Below are 19,684 nucleotides of genomic sequence, written 5' to 3' on the forward strand. Positions count from 1 at the left end.
TAAATAAAATAAAAGTTTTTAATATTGTTTTTAATATAACAAAAAATATATATAAACTGATACAAATAATATTAAATATTTCATATTCTTTAACAGTTTTCTTTAGAAAACACCCATGATATTAAAATGAATGTGTAAGTAATGTTAATTAAAAACACCTACTTATTTTATACAAATTATTTGCCCATTTGTCACACATTACTATGTCACATCCTCCCTTCCTATCTCTCTCGCTCTCTTGCTCTCACGCTCTCTCGTTCTCTCTCGCTGTGTTTTTTTTCTCTTTCACCAGTTCTGTTTTCAGGTCTGAGTCTCTTCCTTCCTCTTCCTGCGTGTCTCAGTGTAGTTGTTGAGCAGGGCAGAGCACACACCCTGACTCCCATACTCTAAAAAACACACACTGCCAGACTTCAGCTCACTCCCTCTCTGGGATGAGTTTTGTTGTCCATGGCTGCCCCGACTGCAGGCGGATGGGGGTAACAGTGGAATGCCCTGGCTAGAGGAGGGATGAAGAGATGGAGAAAGAGAAGAGGAAGTTTAAAGTCAGTCAGTTATTGACTCTCTACCTGTTCAAGAAGCAGCACAGTAAGACTATAGCAAATGCCACTCAATCCAGAGAGGAGACGAACAGCACCACAAACTCGGCTCACTCTAGTGCAGCTTTAACTGATGAACATACATCGTGGACGGTCAGTAGACACCAACACACATACAGTAGAGGAGTTGCTGTTTGTTGCTAGGGTTGTTGTATTTTGAGACAAAATGTTATGTTTGTTTTGTTCAGAAGGGCTACACTGGTTGTACGTATGTGTAAACAAACTTTTCTTTAATTAATTGCTTTGAATGTCACTGTACAAGTCAGACACTTCTGGTTTGATTTTGTCAGATGTTTGTGACTTGAATTTGGTCGTGCTTCTCAAGACAAGACATCAAATGTGTCTTTCATGTGGTATATCTGCGGGAGAAAAGCTATGAAATGTGCTCTGTAGCACTGTTTGTTTCTCTTTTTAAGTGTTAGCAACACCCTAAAACCTGTCAAATGCAGAATTCCTCCTTTTTTGAACTTCAGCTGACTTGTGTTCGCCATTAAAACTGCAACAATTTCAGACTTTGATAAACCTGAGAGGATTTTGAAGGAAATAACTTTGATATTACCAAGTAATGAGAAAAATAATGTGTGTGATTAATTCGTAAATTTTTTAACCACAAAGAAATCAATTAATTAGTCTGAGCTCAGGGCCTAATTGATTAATGTGCAGAAAAGTTGGTGAACAGAAACTGAATTCCTAACATCCACCTGGACTAGCATTTGTTACATGCTGTAGATTTGTGTTTTTCCCCCAGTTGTTTTCAGATATATAAGTGTGTGAGTTGTTTACTTCCTTTTTTATTTATTAGTCTTCCCATTAATGCCATCATATTGTTCATTCAGACTGATTTGTGTTTACAAGAGGCTGGATTTATTGCATAAACCAATCATCATAGCTAATCATATTCAGTCATATCCAGTCATATCGTGATTAAGGCATTGCCATCCTGTAACGTAACTTTCCCCCATTCATTCTCAGTTACCCCCCACCAAACCCACGCATGCTTTAGGTGGTCTGTTAAAACTCAGTGGGCTCAGGGGAGACGAGAGACTTCTCTCTACAGCAGACTCCTGCTGTAACTTAACCTGCTGGGGTCTCTGTTGGACAGTTTTGCTTTTTCATGCCATGTTTTGTAATATTTGTATTTTTGTTTTTTTTTGTACTCTGATTTAACCTAACCCCTTGCCTCCTCTGCGGAAATGCCCCTGATATATATATATTAATCATTAAACCTTCAGGGAAAGGAATATATATGCGATGCGATCTAGGAAAACCCAACACAGGGGGAAATTTTACCATATGAAAGCTGGGTTCAAGCCCTTTCCAAAACTGTTTTTATTTTGTAATAGCTTGAACGTAACCAAAGTTACAGCTATCTTAAGTTGGCCGATAGCTGTGATTTTCAGGAATGGAATTTTGAGAAAAATGGGTTTAACGAGAGCTGTCTTTCAAGTCTATACTGCATCATTACATAAACAGACTAACATCTGTTTTCCGTTTTTATCATGGGCATAGTCTCCGAACTTTTGATTGCCCCTTAAATGTTTAAATAGCATGAATAATGCAGCCTACCTTGCAGTTTACATTTAGAAAAGTGAGTGCAGCACATCTAACGGGTTTTCCCAGATCATATCACACATATTCATTCGCCACAAGGTGACAGGTCAACCAAAATGACAGTTCGGTTATCGTTTCCTTACCCACATATCATTCAAACTTCTTCTGGTGACCATTAACTTCCATTGTATGAAGTAAAAAAAACCACTGAGATATTTCTCGATATCTTTTGTGTTCCACAGAATACAACCATAAAGGTTCAGATGAGTAATAGGTGATCATTTTATCAGGATGAGTAAATGATGACGGAATTGTAATTTTGGATTGAGCTATCCCATTAAATGATTTATTTATTGACTTTAATATTTCCATTCCACTGATGATTTTGTTGGTCTGTTAGTCAGCATTGTGGGTTGTGTCCAAGCAGATGTTTTTCTGACATTAGTCTAAGTGGGTTTGATAGGTTAGTGTGTTTTAGCAAGCAGAGTTTGTGTGCTTTTATTGTACCTTGTTCTCAGAACTCAGGGTTTAATTTTAATTCAGCCATTAACCATTTCCTCCCAAACATGTTTACCCCTCTCTCTTTCTCTGTAGTCACAGGGGAAATGTGACACAGACACACAGCATTTTACTTTTAGCAGAGCCTGCATGCTTTCTGTCAGCTTTAATGAAGGATAAACTGGTAGTCATCACATTTTCTGATCTGATAGGTTTAAAGTTTTTTTTTTTATGTGGCTTTAAATGGCATGAGCTTCTCCTCACTTATCTCAACTGTGCCCCTGTTGCTGAAACTCGCAAAATAACTATTGAATAACAAGTGGTTGAGGTATCTTAATGGTCTTGTATGATAACACAGAAGTTGCAGGTTGAATTCAAAATAGGTGCAACGATCCACTGAAAAAATCCCTGATGTAATCATTATGTATATGCTTTTTAATAAACGTTATCTTCTACAGGTGGTGCTTGGAAAGCCCCCTCTGAGCCTAATTCAGATCTCATAATGTTGTCTAGGTCACAGGAGACACAGTATATGTCACTGACGGCTGTATTGATCAATCTTGATCAATCTTGAAATAGCAAGCACTTGGCAGTGACATACGATATACATGATAATATGCTCAAGCAGTTACTGCGAAATGATTAAAGAAAATGGCTTATCGTTCTTTGCTTTCTGGAATGGGAGATTATGTTCATTTAAGCCAGCTTTGAACTTTAATAATCAAGCTCGTCTGCCTGACCAATCGGCTGTGTACTCTGTTTTATGTCATCTATCCTGACAGAAGCAGTGGTTGATATCCACCTCTGTCTCTTGTGTTGTAGGAAGATGGTGACATCAAGGAGATCAACATCACCCATGTTGTTAAGGAGGGGGCGGAGAAGGCAGACCCCTCACAGTTCGAGCTGCTCAAAGTGCTGGGGCAGGGATCCTTTGGAAAGGTAAAGAGACTCTCATATAAACAAACTTTGAGAAGAAGATGCTTCTGTACTGCACAAGTCACAGATGTCTCATGTTTGCTGAATTTGATGTGTGTTCCTGTTATTTAGCTTACATACATAGAAGCCAGTGAAGAAAAAAAATAAAAAAAGGTCATTTGGAATTTTTATCTTGCAGTTCTGACTTTTTTTTTATTGCGTGTTACGCTCAGTGTTAAGAGTTATAAAGTCCGAATTTCGCGACAAAGTCACAACTTTTTTTTTTTTCACAGTTATGATTTGTATCTACGAGTTTATATTGCAAGTTAAGTCAGAATTGTGATATAAACTCGCAATTCTGAGAACATATCAGTCTTTTTTTTGTGAAATTGCGAGAAATAAACTTGCAATTGTGAGGGGAAAAAAAGTCAGAATTGCAAGATACAAACTCGCAATTGTGAGAAAAAAAGTCCAGATCTCACAATTCACCTTAATTTCTCGCAATTGTACGTTTTTATCGTCCAATTCTCCGAAATTGTTTTTATATCTCACAATTCTGACTCTGCTTCTCAAAATTGTGACTTTATTTCTCAGAATTAGTTTTTTTTTTTTTTAATTGCGAGTTCATATTTCACAGTTGCAAGTTTATATGAGTGTATATGAGTTTATATTGTGCAATTCTGAGGAAAAAGTCAGAAATGCCGGTTTGTATCTCGCAATTCTTAGAAAAAAGTCAGAACTGCGAGATGTAAACTTGCAACTGCGAGAAAAAAGTTAGAACTGTGAGATAAAAAAGTTGCAGTTACCTTTTTTTTTATTCACTGGTGGAAATGGGCTTTCATACATATAAGATGCTGCTAGAACTGTAAAGACTACTTTATTTCTGTAATGATGTTTAGAGACCATGTTGACCATGGTTTTTTTTATTTATCAATATTTCCAATCAAACCAATCAAATGCTTATGATAATTTTTGTTGAAATTTCATTTTAATTGATTTATATGCACTACTGTTTGAAGATGTCGGGTTAAAAAAGAAATTAATACTTTTATTCAGCATGGATGACTTTACACAAGATTTCTATTTCACGCATATTAGAATGATTTCTGAAGGAAATAATATAATGTTGAAAACTGGAGTTATGGCTGATGGAAATTCAGATTTGCCATAACAGAAATACATTACATTTAACATAAAATAATAAAAATAAAAAATTAAATGTTTATATTAAATTGTAATTATATTTCATAATATTTTACTAATACTTCTTAATATTTTCCTTAATGCAGCATTGGTGAGCATAAGAAACTTGTTTCAAAACATTAAACAATATTACTGATCCAAAACATTTGAATGGTACTGTAAAATAATAATAAATTTAACACCTAATTTCCCAGAATGCTCTAATTTGCCTGGAAAGATATTTTACCCTGAACGGTACTTAATCTCAGTGGCAAGACATTTAACACCTTTTTGGTAATTAAATGTGACATTTATCATAATAATATTTACACTTAATGGCATTGAATTTCTTTGAATTAGTTCAGTCAAGTTCTGTTCCTGTCATTCAATTCAATACAACTTCCTGTGGGAAGTTTTTCAACCCATAAAATGAAAATGAAGTTCTTTTATTGTGAATTTTGCCCAACAATGATATGCTACCTGAAAAAACGAGCTATCTTTTTTTAAATGGGTTTTTATATTGTTTTAATAGCAATAATCCCAGTACCTTTAAAAACTGACTTAACCTGAATTGTTTTTGGGCACATTCAGTACGACAGTGTAATGCTGGAGATTGAAAGCATGTTTGTGTGTGTGTGTGTGTGTGTGTGTGTGTGTGTGTGTGTGTGTGTGTGTGTGTGTGTCCACAGGTGTTTTTGGTACGAAAGGTAACCCCTCCTGATAGTAACCAGCTCTACGCCATGAAGGTCCTGAGAAAGGCCACACTCAAAGGTACAGCATCAGTGTAAACACATACAGAAACACACACCACAAACCACACAAGCTTCCTTTGCTAACACAAACAGCACTACAACAAGAGCTACTTTCATTTCGCATTGTTGTCCTGGCCTGTTTTGCTCTCTGTACTCTTGTGTCACTCCCAGTTTTTGTGTAACCACAAATGCCAACCCTGAGGATTACATCAATCATGAATTTACCATTTCTACAGTACAGTACCAGTTTTCCATATACTATGTCAAACCTGTCAAATGGGTTCTGCAGTATCAACATACACAATATTTTGGCATTTTTTTGGCGTATTGTCTCAACTCAGCAAACTGAATTTGTGTCAGTGAGGTCACGGATTAACGGTAACTACTCTGCGGGTACGCTCGCTTCCTGTTTTTTTTAGCGTGCACCCCAATTACAGAAAATCCCACCACGCTTACAAACCTGAGGTTTTAGGTTCAGGTGTAAGTTCACTGAAATCTCAGTAGCTCTCTTCTTCTCTCTTCCTCCCTTCTCTCCATTCCTAAAAGGCGAGGCCTTCACAGATCAAGTGAGAGCTGATAACAACACTTCCTACTAACAGATGCTATCTGATAAACTTCTGCTTCAGACTTCCGCTAAGTTGAATCTGCTGATGCCTCAGTGACTTGCAGCAGAAAATGTTTTTGTTCTCATGTTGACTTAATGTTAGCTGTTGCCAAATATTTCTTCAAAACCCATGCAAACCTGTTCTCGTTACAGTGAGGGATCGTGTGAGAACTAAAATGGAGAGAGACATCCTGGCAGACGTCAACCATCCTTTTGTGGTTAAACTCCATTATGGTGAGTTAGTGTGATGATACATTACCAATAATATGTTCCCATGCCATTTCCCCTTCCTTAACGGATTAGTTTTCCCTAAAAAATGAAAATCATTACAATGAAAATCCATGCAACTCCATGGAAAACAAAAGGAGAGATTCTGTACCAGTTTTGCTTTCCCATGCAATTTCAACGAATGTTAACTGCAGAAGCACTATTAAAATATAATAAAAGTAACTTCAAAAGTCACACAATAGCTTTCTTTGATGAACATGATACTGTATAATTTAAGTTGTTATTCAGTAAATGTCTTGCCATCCACTCCTTGACAAGTTTATGAGAGAAGTAGTGCAGCCTGATTGAGTTGAATCATTGATTCATTGATTCAGTGATTCAATGATTCAGTCTTTGATTCTCAGATTCAACTCACTGACTCAATGTTGGATAGGAAGATAGTGAATAACAACTTAAAGGAGTAGTTCACGTCCAGAACAAAAATTGACAGATAATTTACTCACCCACTTGTCATCCAAGATGTTCATGTCTTTCATTCTTCAGTCGTAAACAAATTGTTTTTTGAGGAAAACATTTCAGGATTTCTCTCCATATAGTGAACTTCTATGGAGCCCCCAAGTTTGAAGGGTATGTCGAAAAACTCCCATCTCTTTTTCTCCTCCAACTTCAAAATCGTCCTACATTGCTGAAGAAGTACTGACCCAGTGTTTACAAAGTGAAAATGCAAAGATCAAACACCCTTTACAAAAAAAGGTAAAACAGCAATGTAGGACGATTGTGAAGTTGGAAAAGAAAATGAGAGAGGAGTTTTTTGACCGACCCTAACTGTCATGAACTGGAATACACGGAGTTCACGCAGAGCTAGATGAGATGAGCATTTAAGGTTAAAAAGTATATAAATTGTAATTTTTTTTAGAAAATAACTGATCGTTTTAATGGATAAGACCCTTATTCCTCTGGATCATTTAGAGCCCTTTGAAGCTGCATTTAAAATGCGTTTTGGAAGCTTAAACTTGGGGGCACCATAGAAGTCCACTGTATGGAGAGAAATCCTGAAATGTTTTCCTCAAAAAATGTCATTTGAAAGACATGAACATCTTGGATGACAAGGGGGTGAGTAAATTATCTGTTAATTTTTGTTCTGGAATTGAACTTCTCCTTTAAAGATTGGCATTTGCATCCTTTTTGAAGCTTCAGTGACATTTAAATTTCATTTTTGAATTAACTATCCCTTTAAATGTCACAAAAAGCTCTATTATTGAATTGCTGCGCTATATGTGATTTTATTAAGTAGGAGTTATTGAATGACTTCAATTTAGTCTTCCTGTATGATTCTGTTCCTTAATTAATATAGAGTAAAGGTTGTTTTACAGTTCAAAGTCCATGTTTGCTGTGTCATTATGTTCATTTTGAGTAATTGAACATCATAATCTTGCATTTTTCCTGCCTTTCGTAGACCTTATGTTATAGGGGAAGTTGTAGGAGTTTATCAATAATGACTAACAAATCAGATAAGCTTCAGTGTTAATACTCTGGTCACTTCTTTGTGTGTGTGTTCAGCTTTTCAGACTGAGGGTAAGCTTTATCTGATTCTGGACTTCCTCAGAGGAGGAGATCTATTCACAAGGCTGTCAAAAGAGGTAAATAATACTCATAAAAATGAGAGCAATATATGCTCCTTTGTCTCCTTTGTATTCACACAATCTCTTTGGTGTTCAGGTGATGTTCACAGAAGAAGATGTGAAGTTTTATCTGGCTGAACTGGCTCTGGGTCTGGATCACTTGCATGGTCTCGGCATCATCTACAGAGATCTCAAACCTGAGAAGTACTTAATACGCACGCACACACACACACACACACAACATAAGCTCATTAAGGAGAGTCTTGACATTATAAACTAGGGGTGAGACGAGACGAGACACGAGACAGGGTTCACGAGAACGAGACAAGATTTTTAAACTTAAGAAATCCTCAATGAAATATGAATGATGAAGTATATAGGGAAAATAGTCTTTTATTAAACTGAAAAAGACAAAATGCAAAAAATATAGTTGCATTTTGAACTTTATGAAATTAAACTTCCATTTTAATGAATTATATGCAACATTCAAACAAGAGCTTCATGATTCTGGATAAATTGAGAATGCCAGTTATTTTTAATAAATTGGAGACCATGATTCTCTCACAATTCTGGAGAAAAAAGATTAGAAAACTAGTAAATTAGAATTTACTAGTTGTTCTGACAAACTGTTCATTGCTCAAGTCTTTTAAAAACATATATTCATTTAAACAAAATAATAATAAAAAAAAACATTCAATGAAGGAGTCAGTGTCTCACTTTATTAAGACTTGTTTGACTATTGAAATCTCCTGAATGATCGATTCAATGACATACTTTTTTAAAACGGGCAGTTGTCGCCACCTCCTGGCGGAAGAGGATAAACGTTACAATACGTACAAGTGTTAAGATACTTTAGTTTTGATGGCTACTGTGGACAATAAGTGTTTATACCCAAACTATAAACTTTTATTCCAGAACTTCTGTTATTTAAATGTCTGTAACACAGAAATAATGTTTATAATTTGGTTGAAAAGACTGTTTGTTTTGCTCTTTCTGCGTTCACATTTACCCCGACCCTCTGATTCATTAACATGGGCAGCGACAAAACGTGCTTCTCACGCTCCACTGACACTGGCGACGTGAAACTCCTAATAGACACAGCTAAATCGTTGTCATTCAGGAATAAGATCGCGTGGGTGTTTGAATAGAGATCTCGATATTTTAAGGATTAATCATGCCGCTCTAATGTAAACACTGCAAAATGTTTTATGGGGATATCGCCACGAGATCTCGTCACATCCCTATTACACATGTACACACCATGAATTCTGCTACCTATTGTCAAGCATGAGTGTAAAATTGTTTAGGTTTGTATTTCAAATCTTCTGTGGTCTATTTTCTAGCATCCTCCTGGATGAAGAGGGACATATCAAACTCACAGGTATAGTAATAACACTGATTTACCAAAGGATAGGCATTTAGCCATAATGTTAATTGGTGTAATTTTTTTTCTGTCAGATTTTGGACTGTGTAAGGAGGCTATCGATCATGAGAAGAAGGCTTACTCTTTCTGTGGGACAGTGGAATACATGGCTCCGGAGGTGGTTAACCGTCAGGGACACACGCACAGCGCTGACTGGTGGTCATTTGGGGTACTCATGGTATGAATGAATTCATGCAGTTCAAGTGGAGAAAACCTGCTTTGCTAGTTATATTTTGTCTAATACGGTTGTTTTCTGTTTCTCTTTTTTACAGTTTGAGATGCTTACGGGTTCACTGCCATTCCAGGGAAAAGACAGAAAAGAAACGATGAATCTCATTCTGAAGTGAGGATCCATTTAGTTTTGTTCTTTTTGTCTTTAAATAATATTGTCAAATTTGTTTTTAAATGAAGCATTTAGGATAAATGTGTTTTGCATTATGATTGGGGTAATTTTTTGTTCTAGGAAATAGTCTTCAGTGCATCATTTTCCATTTCATTGGTTTGCCTAATTTGGTACTTGCAAACTGCTATAACAATATAAATTGTTAAACAACAAGTGATCTCTCTGTATTAATGTTGACTTTGCCTGCAGTAAATGAATACTTTTATTCAGCAAAGAGACATTAAATTGATCAAAAATGACGGGAAGTAATTTACAGTGATGGGAATAACGGCGTTATAAATAAACAGCGTTACTAACAGCGTTATGTTTTTTTCAGTAACGAGTAATCAAACAAATTACTGTTTCCCCTATTACAACGCCATTACCATTTTTGACAGTAAAATGTGGCGTTACTATAATTTATTATAATATAATTATAATTTTAACGGCAATCTCATTGGCTGGCGCTCACCTATTATCGCCCCTGTTTTGATTTCAGCAAATCAGTTTGAGCTAATGCAGACAACGTGATTAATATTCATGAACCCAGCAGCTCATTAATCCTTAGTGCATTTTATATTGTTATTAGTAGTAGAATTCGTAGTAGTTTTGTTATCTTGTTAGTATTATTTTTAGTTTTTTTCCCTTCTTTATAAAAATGTTAAATGACAAACAATCTCTTAAGCACCACCACCAGTCCTAAGTTCAATCAACATGACAAATATGCATTCATACATGGTTCTTCTAATTACTAAAGTTCTAATTACTAAAGTTTAATGCTAAATTATCGAAAAATTTACTAGCCAATGGCGATTTTATTGCCATGGTTTCCAGTTGATGATAATTACAATAATTTTTTAAAATTTGATAGGTGTCTCTCACATTGTCCCACAGCAACATTAGTGTAGATTAATGTACAGTGTTTTATAATAATAATTTATTCTATTTAGTGTCCATTTTATTTATTTAAAATATTTGATATTGGGGACATCCAAATTATTTGACATATCTAAACATTTTTTTAAGTAACACAATAATTACTTTCCCTGGTAGTTTTTAAGGATGTAACTCGTTTGCTAACTCAGTTACTATTTGTGAGAAATACCTAGTAACTATAACTAATTACTTTTTTAAAGTAACATTCTCAACACTGGTCATTTATAATGTTATGAAAATTCCATTTTGAATGAATTCTGTTCTTTTGGAATTTCTCTTCACACTTTTTATAAACTTCTTTCAAATGCAAACTTTTGTAATGTAGCATGTTGTGAATGTTGATCAGTTTTTGAGTCATGATTATTGTTTGGTTTTTTCTTCAGAGCGAGGTTAGGGATGCCTCAGTTCCTGAGCGCTGAGGCTCAGAGCTTACTGAGAGCTTTGTTCAAGAGGAACCCCACCAACAGACTGGGTAACATACATACAAATTTAGTGTTTTACAATGTAATCATGTGATGAGCTTCCTTTTCCAGTTAGTTATAGTCAATTGTATTGATGTATTTGACATTGGATAAAAGTAGTTGCCAGGAGAATTTCATTTAATGTGCTTTATTTGAATGCATTAACTGTTACCAGGATCAGGACCAGATGGAGCTGAGGAAATCAAACGCCATTCATTCTTTGTGACGATTGATTGGAATGTAAGTTCTTCAGATTCCTGCAAATCTAAAGGAATAGTTCTATTAAAGGCTCTAGTAATGGCTGAGTGTGGAAAAAAAAAAAAAAACTAATATTATAATCATTTTCAGAAACTCTTTAGACGAGAAATAAAACCTCCATTCAAGCCAGCGGTGGCCAGACCTGATGACACCTTTTACTTTGACTCGGAGTTCACTTCCCGTACCCCTAAAGGTGAGGGAGCATTTCTATGATCTGTGACCAGTAGTCAGTTTGATTTTGGACCATGGCAAGAATAGCTTATATTCAAAACAAACACTGGAGAATTTAAAGAGATAGTTCATCTAAAAATTAAAATTGTCATTAACCCGCCCTTACTTTGTTCAAAACTTAAACGATTACCTAAAACAAAAAGGAGTTGTTTAGTCACTCTTATACATATAATAAATGTGGATGAAGACCAGAGGCTATTGAACTCCATTTAAGGAGGACAAAAAATACAATTACAACACAGGACGCTATATATCATGTCATCTGAATCGGTACAATAGCTCTGAGTGAGGCACAGACCAAATTTTAAGTATTTATTCACTACAGATTTACAAGATTTTTTACATCTAATGTAGTCTCAACCTCAGACGTCACACCTGCAGACCACTGGGTGAATGTCTGATGCATATGGCACAAAATTGGAAACGCTTCAGGAGTTTTGAAGTAGTCATCGGATTGAATTATGCAGGATTTCCAGGAGAAGTGTGTCGCATTCTTTAACATTACACCTGTTACCATCATGTTTACAACTGTGACAATGAGTTTCATCAAGATCAACTAAACACTGGATTTTCAAAAGTATGTGAAATATGTAAAGTTCGCAGCATAGACTGTTTAAAATATGTCCAAGAGTTTTACACACCAGTCTGTTATTGTGGGGACTTTTCCACGCCCTTAAACACGACACACGCAACACAAAACGAGCCGTGATTGGTTGTTTTACCTGTCAGTCATATTGCCTCTTGGTCATTCAAAGTGGCCAAGGTTCCCAGACCTTCTGCTGTCTAAAGGTCTAGCTACATGAGACTACATCTAACCATGGTCTCCATTTATTTTATGGAAAAGAGCAGTGTGAAAATTCTGCTCAGCATCTCTTTTTATGTCACACAAAAGAAAAAATACATCACTGAATGACAATCATCACAATATTAATTTTTGGGTGAACTGTCACTGTCATAGTTTCTGTGGTGTCTTCATGAATAGGGTAGCCATAGAACAGATGGCTGTATTTTCATCCTGATTTTCAAGCTGAGCTCGCTGCAGTTAGTTTAGAGCTTTGGGTGGGTTTTTTAAAATGTCATCAGCATTAATAATATGAAATGTAAGTGTGGGCTTCATGGTTTCTCTGCTGCTTGGCCTTTCTCAGATTCCCCAGGGGTTCCCCCCAGCGCAGGGGCTCATCAGCTTTTCCGGGGCTTCAGCTTTGTTGCCACGGCAATGCTAGAGGAGGAGGGCAAAGAAGAGCCCTCACAGCCCCCTCCACACCCTGTAGTACAGGTCAGTGATCCATTATAAAGTGTATATAGAATGTTAATGTTACATTCTTTGTCAGCTTTTATGACAGTGTATGACAGTATTACCAGGGGTGCCAACTCTCACGCATTGGCAGCCCCACTTGTGATATGAAACAAAGTGTCAGCTTGCAAATTTTGTAAGTTTACAAAATTCAAACAATAAATTCCATTTTGGCGCACTTAATGTGGCGTCAAATCGTAAAATGTAGCACTTCAATTAAAGCCAGAGCCATTGAAAATCAGAGTTCATACAATGAATGCAGACAAATACTGAATTTAAGTTTAAAATGGTGCTAAAACAGGCATTTAACAAAACATTTTTATCCTCTTATATGTACAGTATATACATATGAATTGATATTGATGAGTTTTTCCTCATCATGGCTGATTGAAGCCAATAAATTGTGTAATTTAGATGCATTGATGAAAGTGGTAAGTTTTAAGGGGTGTTTACTTATGAAACATTTAAATCACTTGAGGTTAGAGAGTAACTTGTTTTGAATCTTAGGATCCTAGGATTTATGATTAAGTCAGCTTGAAATGACTGACCACTAGATAGCAGTGTTTCCTCTTTTTCACTTTAATTTATGTAAGAGTGAGTGTAATGCACTTTAATGGAGATAAAGATGATGCAGTGATTCACTGATAATGAAGGATGCAATTGGTTAAAAATGAGTTCTGCACAAAGTAAATGGCTTTACTCAGTATTAGCGATATCATAATTCCAGCAAGCTGTATTGAGTTCAAACTGTAATAATAGTATTTATGTAGTGTTTGTGCTTGTGTTTGAAAGAATGTAATCACTGTGTTCATTATAATTATTAGATTTTACTAATGGTGCAGGTTTGTGTGCGTGTGGCTGTTCTAATACTCTGTGTTGTGTATCTGTCTCAAAGCAGCAGCTTCATGGTAAGAACCTCTTGTTCAGTGACGGTTACATACTGAAGGAGGACATCGGGATGGGCTCTTTCTCAGTGTGCAAACGCTGCATACACAAAGCAACCAACACAGAGTATGCAGTGAAGGTTAGAACCTCACTCCATTAACCCTCTGAAATATTGTACTGACGTCATACATATCTCTTCTTTTTGTGACATCAGCATTATTGGTTATGTTGCTCTTATAACTGAACATCATCAACAAAAAGATGAAGGCTGTGTTCACTAAAAGAGTTTTAGATACATGTGGTCTTCAGGTGACTAATACCGTACATCATTTATTGTATAATTCTGATAGGTGATTGATAAAACAAGCACCGACCCATCAGAAGAGATTGAGATCCTGCTGAGATATGGCCAGCATCCCAACATCATCACTCTCAAAGATGTAAGTACAACAGCATATTATTCACAATTCAATCATTTGCATTATTGAAATGTGATACACTACCAGTCAAAAGTTTTTGAACAGTAAGATTATTGTTTTTTAAAGAAGTCTCTTCTGCTCACCAAGCCTGCATTTATTTGATCCAAAGTACAGCAAAAACACTAAAATTTTGAAATATTTTTACTATTTAAAATAACTGTTTTCTATTTGAATAGATTTTAAAATGTAATTTATTCCTGTGATTTCAAAGCTGAATTTTTAGCATCATTACTCCAGTCCTTCAGAAATCTTTCTAATATTCTGAAAACAGCTAAGTAGTTTTTTTCAGGTTTCTTTGAATAGAAAGTTCATAAGAACAGCATTTATCTGAAATAGAAATCTTTGTCATCACTTTTGGCCAATTTAAAGCATCCTTGCTAAAATAAAAGTATTAATTTCTAAACAAAATGTACTCAACTGTATTAAATATTAATAATTACATTAATAAAAAAATCTTTATTGAACAGCAAATCATCATATTAGAATGATTTCTGAGCATCATGTGACACTAAAGACTGGAGTAGTGATGCTAAAAGTTTAGCTTTGATAACAGGAATAAATTACACTTTAAAATGTAATTTAAATAGTAAAAATAGTTCACAATATTACTCATTTATATTACACATTTGCTGTGTTTTGGATCAAATAAATGTTAAAAATCATTAAAAATCCACATAATACAGTGTACTATAAATGCTGCCACTCCATATTTGCTAAAAAAAAAAAAAAAAAACTTGTGATGCAGGTTTATGATAATGGAAAGCAGGTGTACCTGGTCACTGAGCTGATGCGAGGAGGTGAACTGCTGGACAGAATCCTCAAGCAGAAATTTTTCTCAGAAAGAGAAGCTAGTGCTGTGCTGCACACTATCACAAAGACCGTGGAATACCTGCACTCTCAAGGGGTAAGAAAACATGCATGGACAAACACAATTACATTTGTCTTGTAGATAAAAACCTGCTGCTAGCACACAATATGTTATTATGATTCACAGCTTGTGACAGAGCCTCTCTTTGCCGCTTCTCTCTAAGGGCATTCCCCAGGGCTCTTCCCTAGGCCCTCTTCTGTTCTACTCCCCTTCATTCCCTCTACTCTGTTTGCATTTATTGTGATTAAATAGTTTTTCTGTTGACATCTTTCCCAAAAGAACCACAATAGATAGGCTTCTGAGGCCTAATATCACCCTGTAGCTTTTTATAGCAAGTATTATACCAGTGCTTGAAAAATGAAAAAATGGACTTAAATCAATTGCATTAAACCACTCTTCTGTGAAATCGTACCCTGATATTATAGTAAAGTGGGACTGGGGGCAATTGTAACACTTGAAGAATGAAAAAATGGACTCAAATCAATTAAATTAAACCACTCTTCATTGAAATCTTACCCCAATATGATATTAAAGAGGGATTGGGGGCAATTGTAACACTACATTTATTTTATCACAATATTTAATAGAATTATAACAGATCCCACTTTGCCAAAAGAATTGGTACCATATAAACTATTAAGATCTCTTATTTGAGATACAGTGGGTTAGTAAAATGTATTATTCAAGTTGTACAACAGTGGAACTGCTGCACTATTAATGGTACAGTGACAAGTTAGCACATATAAGTGTTTTTTGCACCTAAAGATGGCAGGAATATATGTAGCTGTCTGTGAGTTAGGCAGGAAAATTTAAATTATTTTTTTTTCTACAAGGTTGTGCACAGGGACCTGAAGCCCAGTAATATTCTGTATGTAGATGAGTCTGGAAATCCAGAATCTCTGCGCATCTGTGATTTCGGTTTTGCCAAGCAGCTCCGGGCAGACAATGGCCTACTCATGACGCCCTGCTATACTGCCAACTTTGTAGCACCCGAGGTGAGTGGTGGTTCTCCCAACAGACTGGGGAATTCTCTATAGACCAATAAACATATTAAATCCCCAATGTTTTGAAGCTTCTCTACAGGAGTTATTTGTAACAAGGGACAGTTTGTAGCTACTATGTTGCTTTAGATTCTCTGGCATCAGTGTGATGTCTGTGTGATGTGCGGTTTTGAGTATTCTTCTCAATAACTTCTGAAACGTATCGTTTTGTGTTGCAGGTACTGAAAAGACAGGGCTATGATGAGGGGTGTGACATTTGGAGTCTGGGAGTATTACTATACACTATGCTTGCTGGGTAAGAACGCGTAGACATTCAATCCCATGTAGGGCTGCCCTTGACTAAAGATTTGTCTGTTAATCTAATAGTCATTCATTTTAAGCAATTAGTCGACTAATCGCACATTTATTAATAAACCATTTAAATCATAATTATGATACACACTGGCAGAAGTAATGATTATGAATGTGTCAGGTAAAAAAACAGTAAGGAGGCTACATTAACAGTTTAATAATTTGATAAACCAGTGCTTTCTTTGTTTTCGGTGATATTAAGTTGGGGACACTGACATAATCTGAGAATATTTGTTTTCCATTTTAATTGGTTCATTTGAAAGTAGACATTTCGCACTCTATAGATATATTTTTCATGTCTGTAAGGCAAATATGCACAGAATTTCGGTTAATTTTTGTTGACGCACACAAGTTCACAGAGACTGAGAAGGTGGAAAGCACATCTTGTTTCCTTTTTATTATTTTACAAAAGCACAATGTTTTATTGTTATTGTGAGTGCACACAAATAAACGTAGAGTCTTTACAAATTCGAAAGATGTTTTACTCTTATCTGTATGATCAAAAATGACCGAGTATTTTAAGAGCATGTGACCGCACCAGCGCCTCCATCTGTCATGCAGCAAGTCCGCTACTATTCAGCTTCTACACTCTGCACAGACACTTGAATAGTGCACATTTTTCTAGGCTTACATTAGATTGAGCGCCCATGTAAAGTTGCTACTACTTATACATATTTCAAATGATAAGCCATATTTGAGGTTGATGAATGATAGGTGAGTGTTTGGATGTTTGTATGTTACCACATAGACCAGCCATTAACGATCTGCCCGTCACAGACTGCGATATTTCTCAACTTCCTGTGGATTTTTAATCTTTTTTTTTTTCTGTGACTAAGTGACTAATAAAGTTTTGGTTGACCAAGCCACTTCTTGTCGACTAACGGTTAATCAAGTGTTAGGGGCAGCCCTACTCCCATTATTAATAATTATTACACAGCTACACAGAATACTTGATTCTGATTGGTCAGTCACCACATTCTGAGGTATGTTGTTTCCCGATAACAACTGGTAAAAATTAATAACACATCTCATCCAGGTAACTGCAGTTCGGCACTATTTACTTGCTAAGAATGTTATTTCTTTGTGGAAGCTTTGCGTTTGGTTGGCTAAAAAATCTTAAAACTCAAATCAATATTCAGTGTACAATTATTTAATTATGTCATCCTGGTATCGCGGACCTGCTTTCTCATGTTCCATACAAATGTAGCTGCAGCCATTTTGTAACGCTTCGCGTCGGGATGCTGATAAGTCTGTCAGGCTTTATGTAAGGGATAATTTACATTCATCCAGTTGTTATCGCAGAATAAAGCCTGACAGGCTTATCAGCAGTTATATAAGACTGAAGGGCTTTATTGTGCGATAACAGCTGGCTGGATGTACATTATCCCGCTTATTACACTGTTGCTTGCCACAAAAGTAAATAATTAGAGTTGAAATATTTGAATGCAAAGCTTCTGTGAAAAAAAGCGGTTGCTAGCAGGCGGCAAGTTCAAGCTAAACAGACGTTTCAGGGATATAGTACAGTCTTAATACACAACATTTCACCACGTAAATAATAACGGCGATAAAAGATATTGCTTTAAGATGAAAATGGTTCAAATCTTACTAGTTTGTTAGTTATCTTATAATCCATTACAGTGTAGAAAACAAGCGTCACAAAATGGCAGCAGCTGTGTTTGTATAAAACGCGAGAGCGAATCTGCGATACTAAGATGACATAATTAAAAATTGTACTCGTATTGAATTGAGTTTTAATATTTTATTAGCCAACCAAATGCAAAACCTCTGAAAAAATGAACCTGGATGAGCCTGTGTTATTGGTTTTTACTGGTTGTTATTGGGGAATAACATACCTTGGAATGTGGTGACTGGCCAATCAGAATATAGTATTCCACAGAGGCGTGTAATAATCTGCGATAACAACCAGCTGGATGTACATTATCCCTTACATACCACAAACTCAGTTTTCACATGTAAAAACTGAAAGCAAACCCACATTTACACTAATTTTTCCTTTGGTTTTTAATTGTCCCAGTTTTACACCATTTGCCAACGGACCAGAAGACACTCCAGAAGACATTCTGAGTCGGATAGGGAGTGGACGCTTTACTTTGACAGGAGGCAACTGGGACGCGGTGTCTGATGCTGCCAAAGTAGGCCATGACCCCACCCACATCCACACAACCATTCAAACCACTCTGACAGGGCTTTTATTTTCTCACACTCATGATTTTCCATGCAGGATTTGGTCTCTAAGATGCTCCATGTGGACCCTCACCAGCGACTCACAGCCAAGCAAGTCCTGAAGCATCCGTGGATCATTCAGAGAGACAAGCTTCCCAACAGCCAGCTACAACATCAAGATCCCAAGCTTGTCAAGGTATCACTGCCATAAGGGTTCTTACTTTTTTTTTTTTTTTTTTTTTTTTATACATAACATACACAATGGTCTATTACTTCACTAACTCTCTCCTCACAGGGAGCGATGGCTGCCACATACTCAGCGCTGAAGAGTTCCCAACCACCCCCTGAGCTCAAGCCTATCGAGTCCTCATTCCTGGCCCAGAGACGGGTGAAAAAGCTTCCTTCCACCTCTCTGTAAAGAACGAGGGGAAGTACTCCAGACTGAATGCAGTTGTGGAAAGGATGGATGGATGAAAGAACCACACTGAAGCTCTACAGACTAAAGACGGTCTCTTGAACCTGCCCACGATATCAGCACTGCAGTGGAGCTGTCAAGCACGCTAGACAAGGAAGGTGATTGGCTGATGAAGTTTAAGGGGCATGGCCAGTGAGGGTTCCGTTCTCCCTTAGAAGTAGGGGTGTGTGTTTGTGTGTGTTTATGAGTGAGAGAGCGATCTCAAAAAACCCAGTAAAGGATACTGTTATAAAATAGATGATATTCCCAGTGCATTTATGTCTTGGTACTGTAATACCTAAATATCAACACTGCTGAGTTTTGAATTTTATTTTTTATTCTTAGTTTTTGTCTATTTAGCTTTTTTTTTTTTTTTACCTCTCTATAGTTTGTTCAACTGGATTTCATGTTGATTTGCATAAGATCTGTCTTATGCTGCTGTTCTGCTTTCCATTTTCCCAGTAGTTCTCTCTTAGTCCATCTCTTCCTAAAAGCTCAGAGTGGCCTTTAGGAGATACAGAGATGTTCC

General features: G+C 36.3%; 1 protein-coding gene across 7 annotated transcripts in view; it reads left to right on the forward strand.

The window, feature by feature from the left end:
* Nucleotides 1-19,530, forward strand: part of rps6ka1 (ribosomal protein S6 kinase a, polypeptide 1) — a 74,144-nt gene extending 54,614 nt beyond the window's left edge. For 4 of the 7 annotated variants that reach the window (XM_051133159.1, XM_051133160.1, XM_051133161.1 and 1 more), the window contains 20 exons: nt 3,468-3,584; nt 5,432-5,513; nt 6,252-6,332; nt 7,887-7,966; nt 8,046-8,152; nt 9,292-9,329; nt 9,407-9,549; nt 9,644-9,714; nt 11,073-11,161; nt 11,326-11,390; nt 11,499-11,601; nt 12,785-12,915; nt 13,829-13,957; nt 14,169-14,258; nt 15,043-15,201; nt 15,999-16,160; nt 16,385-16,461; nt 18,553-18,670; nt 18,760-18,897; nt 18,997-19,530. In XM_051133159.1, the coding sequence (XP_050989116.1) occupies nt 3,468-3,584; nt 5,432-5,513; nt 6,252-6,332; nt 7,887-7,966; nt 8,046-8,152; nt 9,292-9,329; nt 9,407-9,549; nt 9,644-9,714; nt 11,073-11,161; nt 11,326-11,390; nt 11,499-11,601; nt 12,785-12,915; nt 13,829-13,957; nt 14,169-14,258; nt 15,043-15,201; nt 15,999-16,160; nt 16,385-16,461; nt 18,553-18,670; nt 18,760-18,897; nt 18,997-19,119 (2,103 nt within the window). In that variant the 3' untranslated portion in view covers nt 19,120-19,530. Of the gene's footprint in view, nt 1-314; nt 690-3,467; nt 3,585-5,431; nt 5,514-6,251; nt 6,333-7,886; nt 7,967-8,045; nt 8,153-9,291; nt 9,330-9,406; nt 9,550-9,643; nt 9,715-11,072; nt 11,162-11,325; nt 11,391-11,498; nt 11,602-12,784; nt 12,916-13,828; nt 13,958-14,168; nt 14,259-15,042; nt 15,202-15,998; nt 16,161-16,384; nt 16,462-18,552; nt 18,671-18,759; nt 18,898-18,996 lie in introns of those variants that run through there. The other 3 variants (XM_051133156.1, XM_051133157.1, XM_051133163.1) reach the window with 3 other exon arrangements.
* Nucleotides 19,531-19,684: the final 154 nt, after the last annotated feature.

The sequence above is a fragment of the Labeo rohita genome, chromosome 17, assembly GCF_022985175.1.
Source record: "Labeo rohita strain BAU-BD-2019 chromosome 17, IGBB_LRoh.1.0, whole genome shotgun sequence".
Lineage (NCBI taxonomy): Eukaryota > Metazoa > Chordata > Actinopteri > Cypriniformes > Cyprinidae > Labeo > Labeo rohita.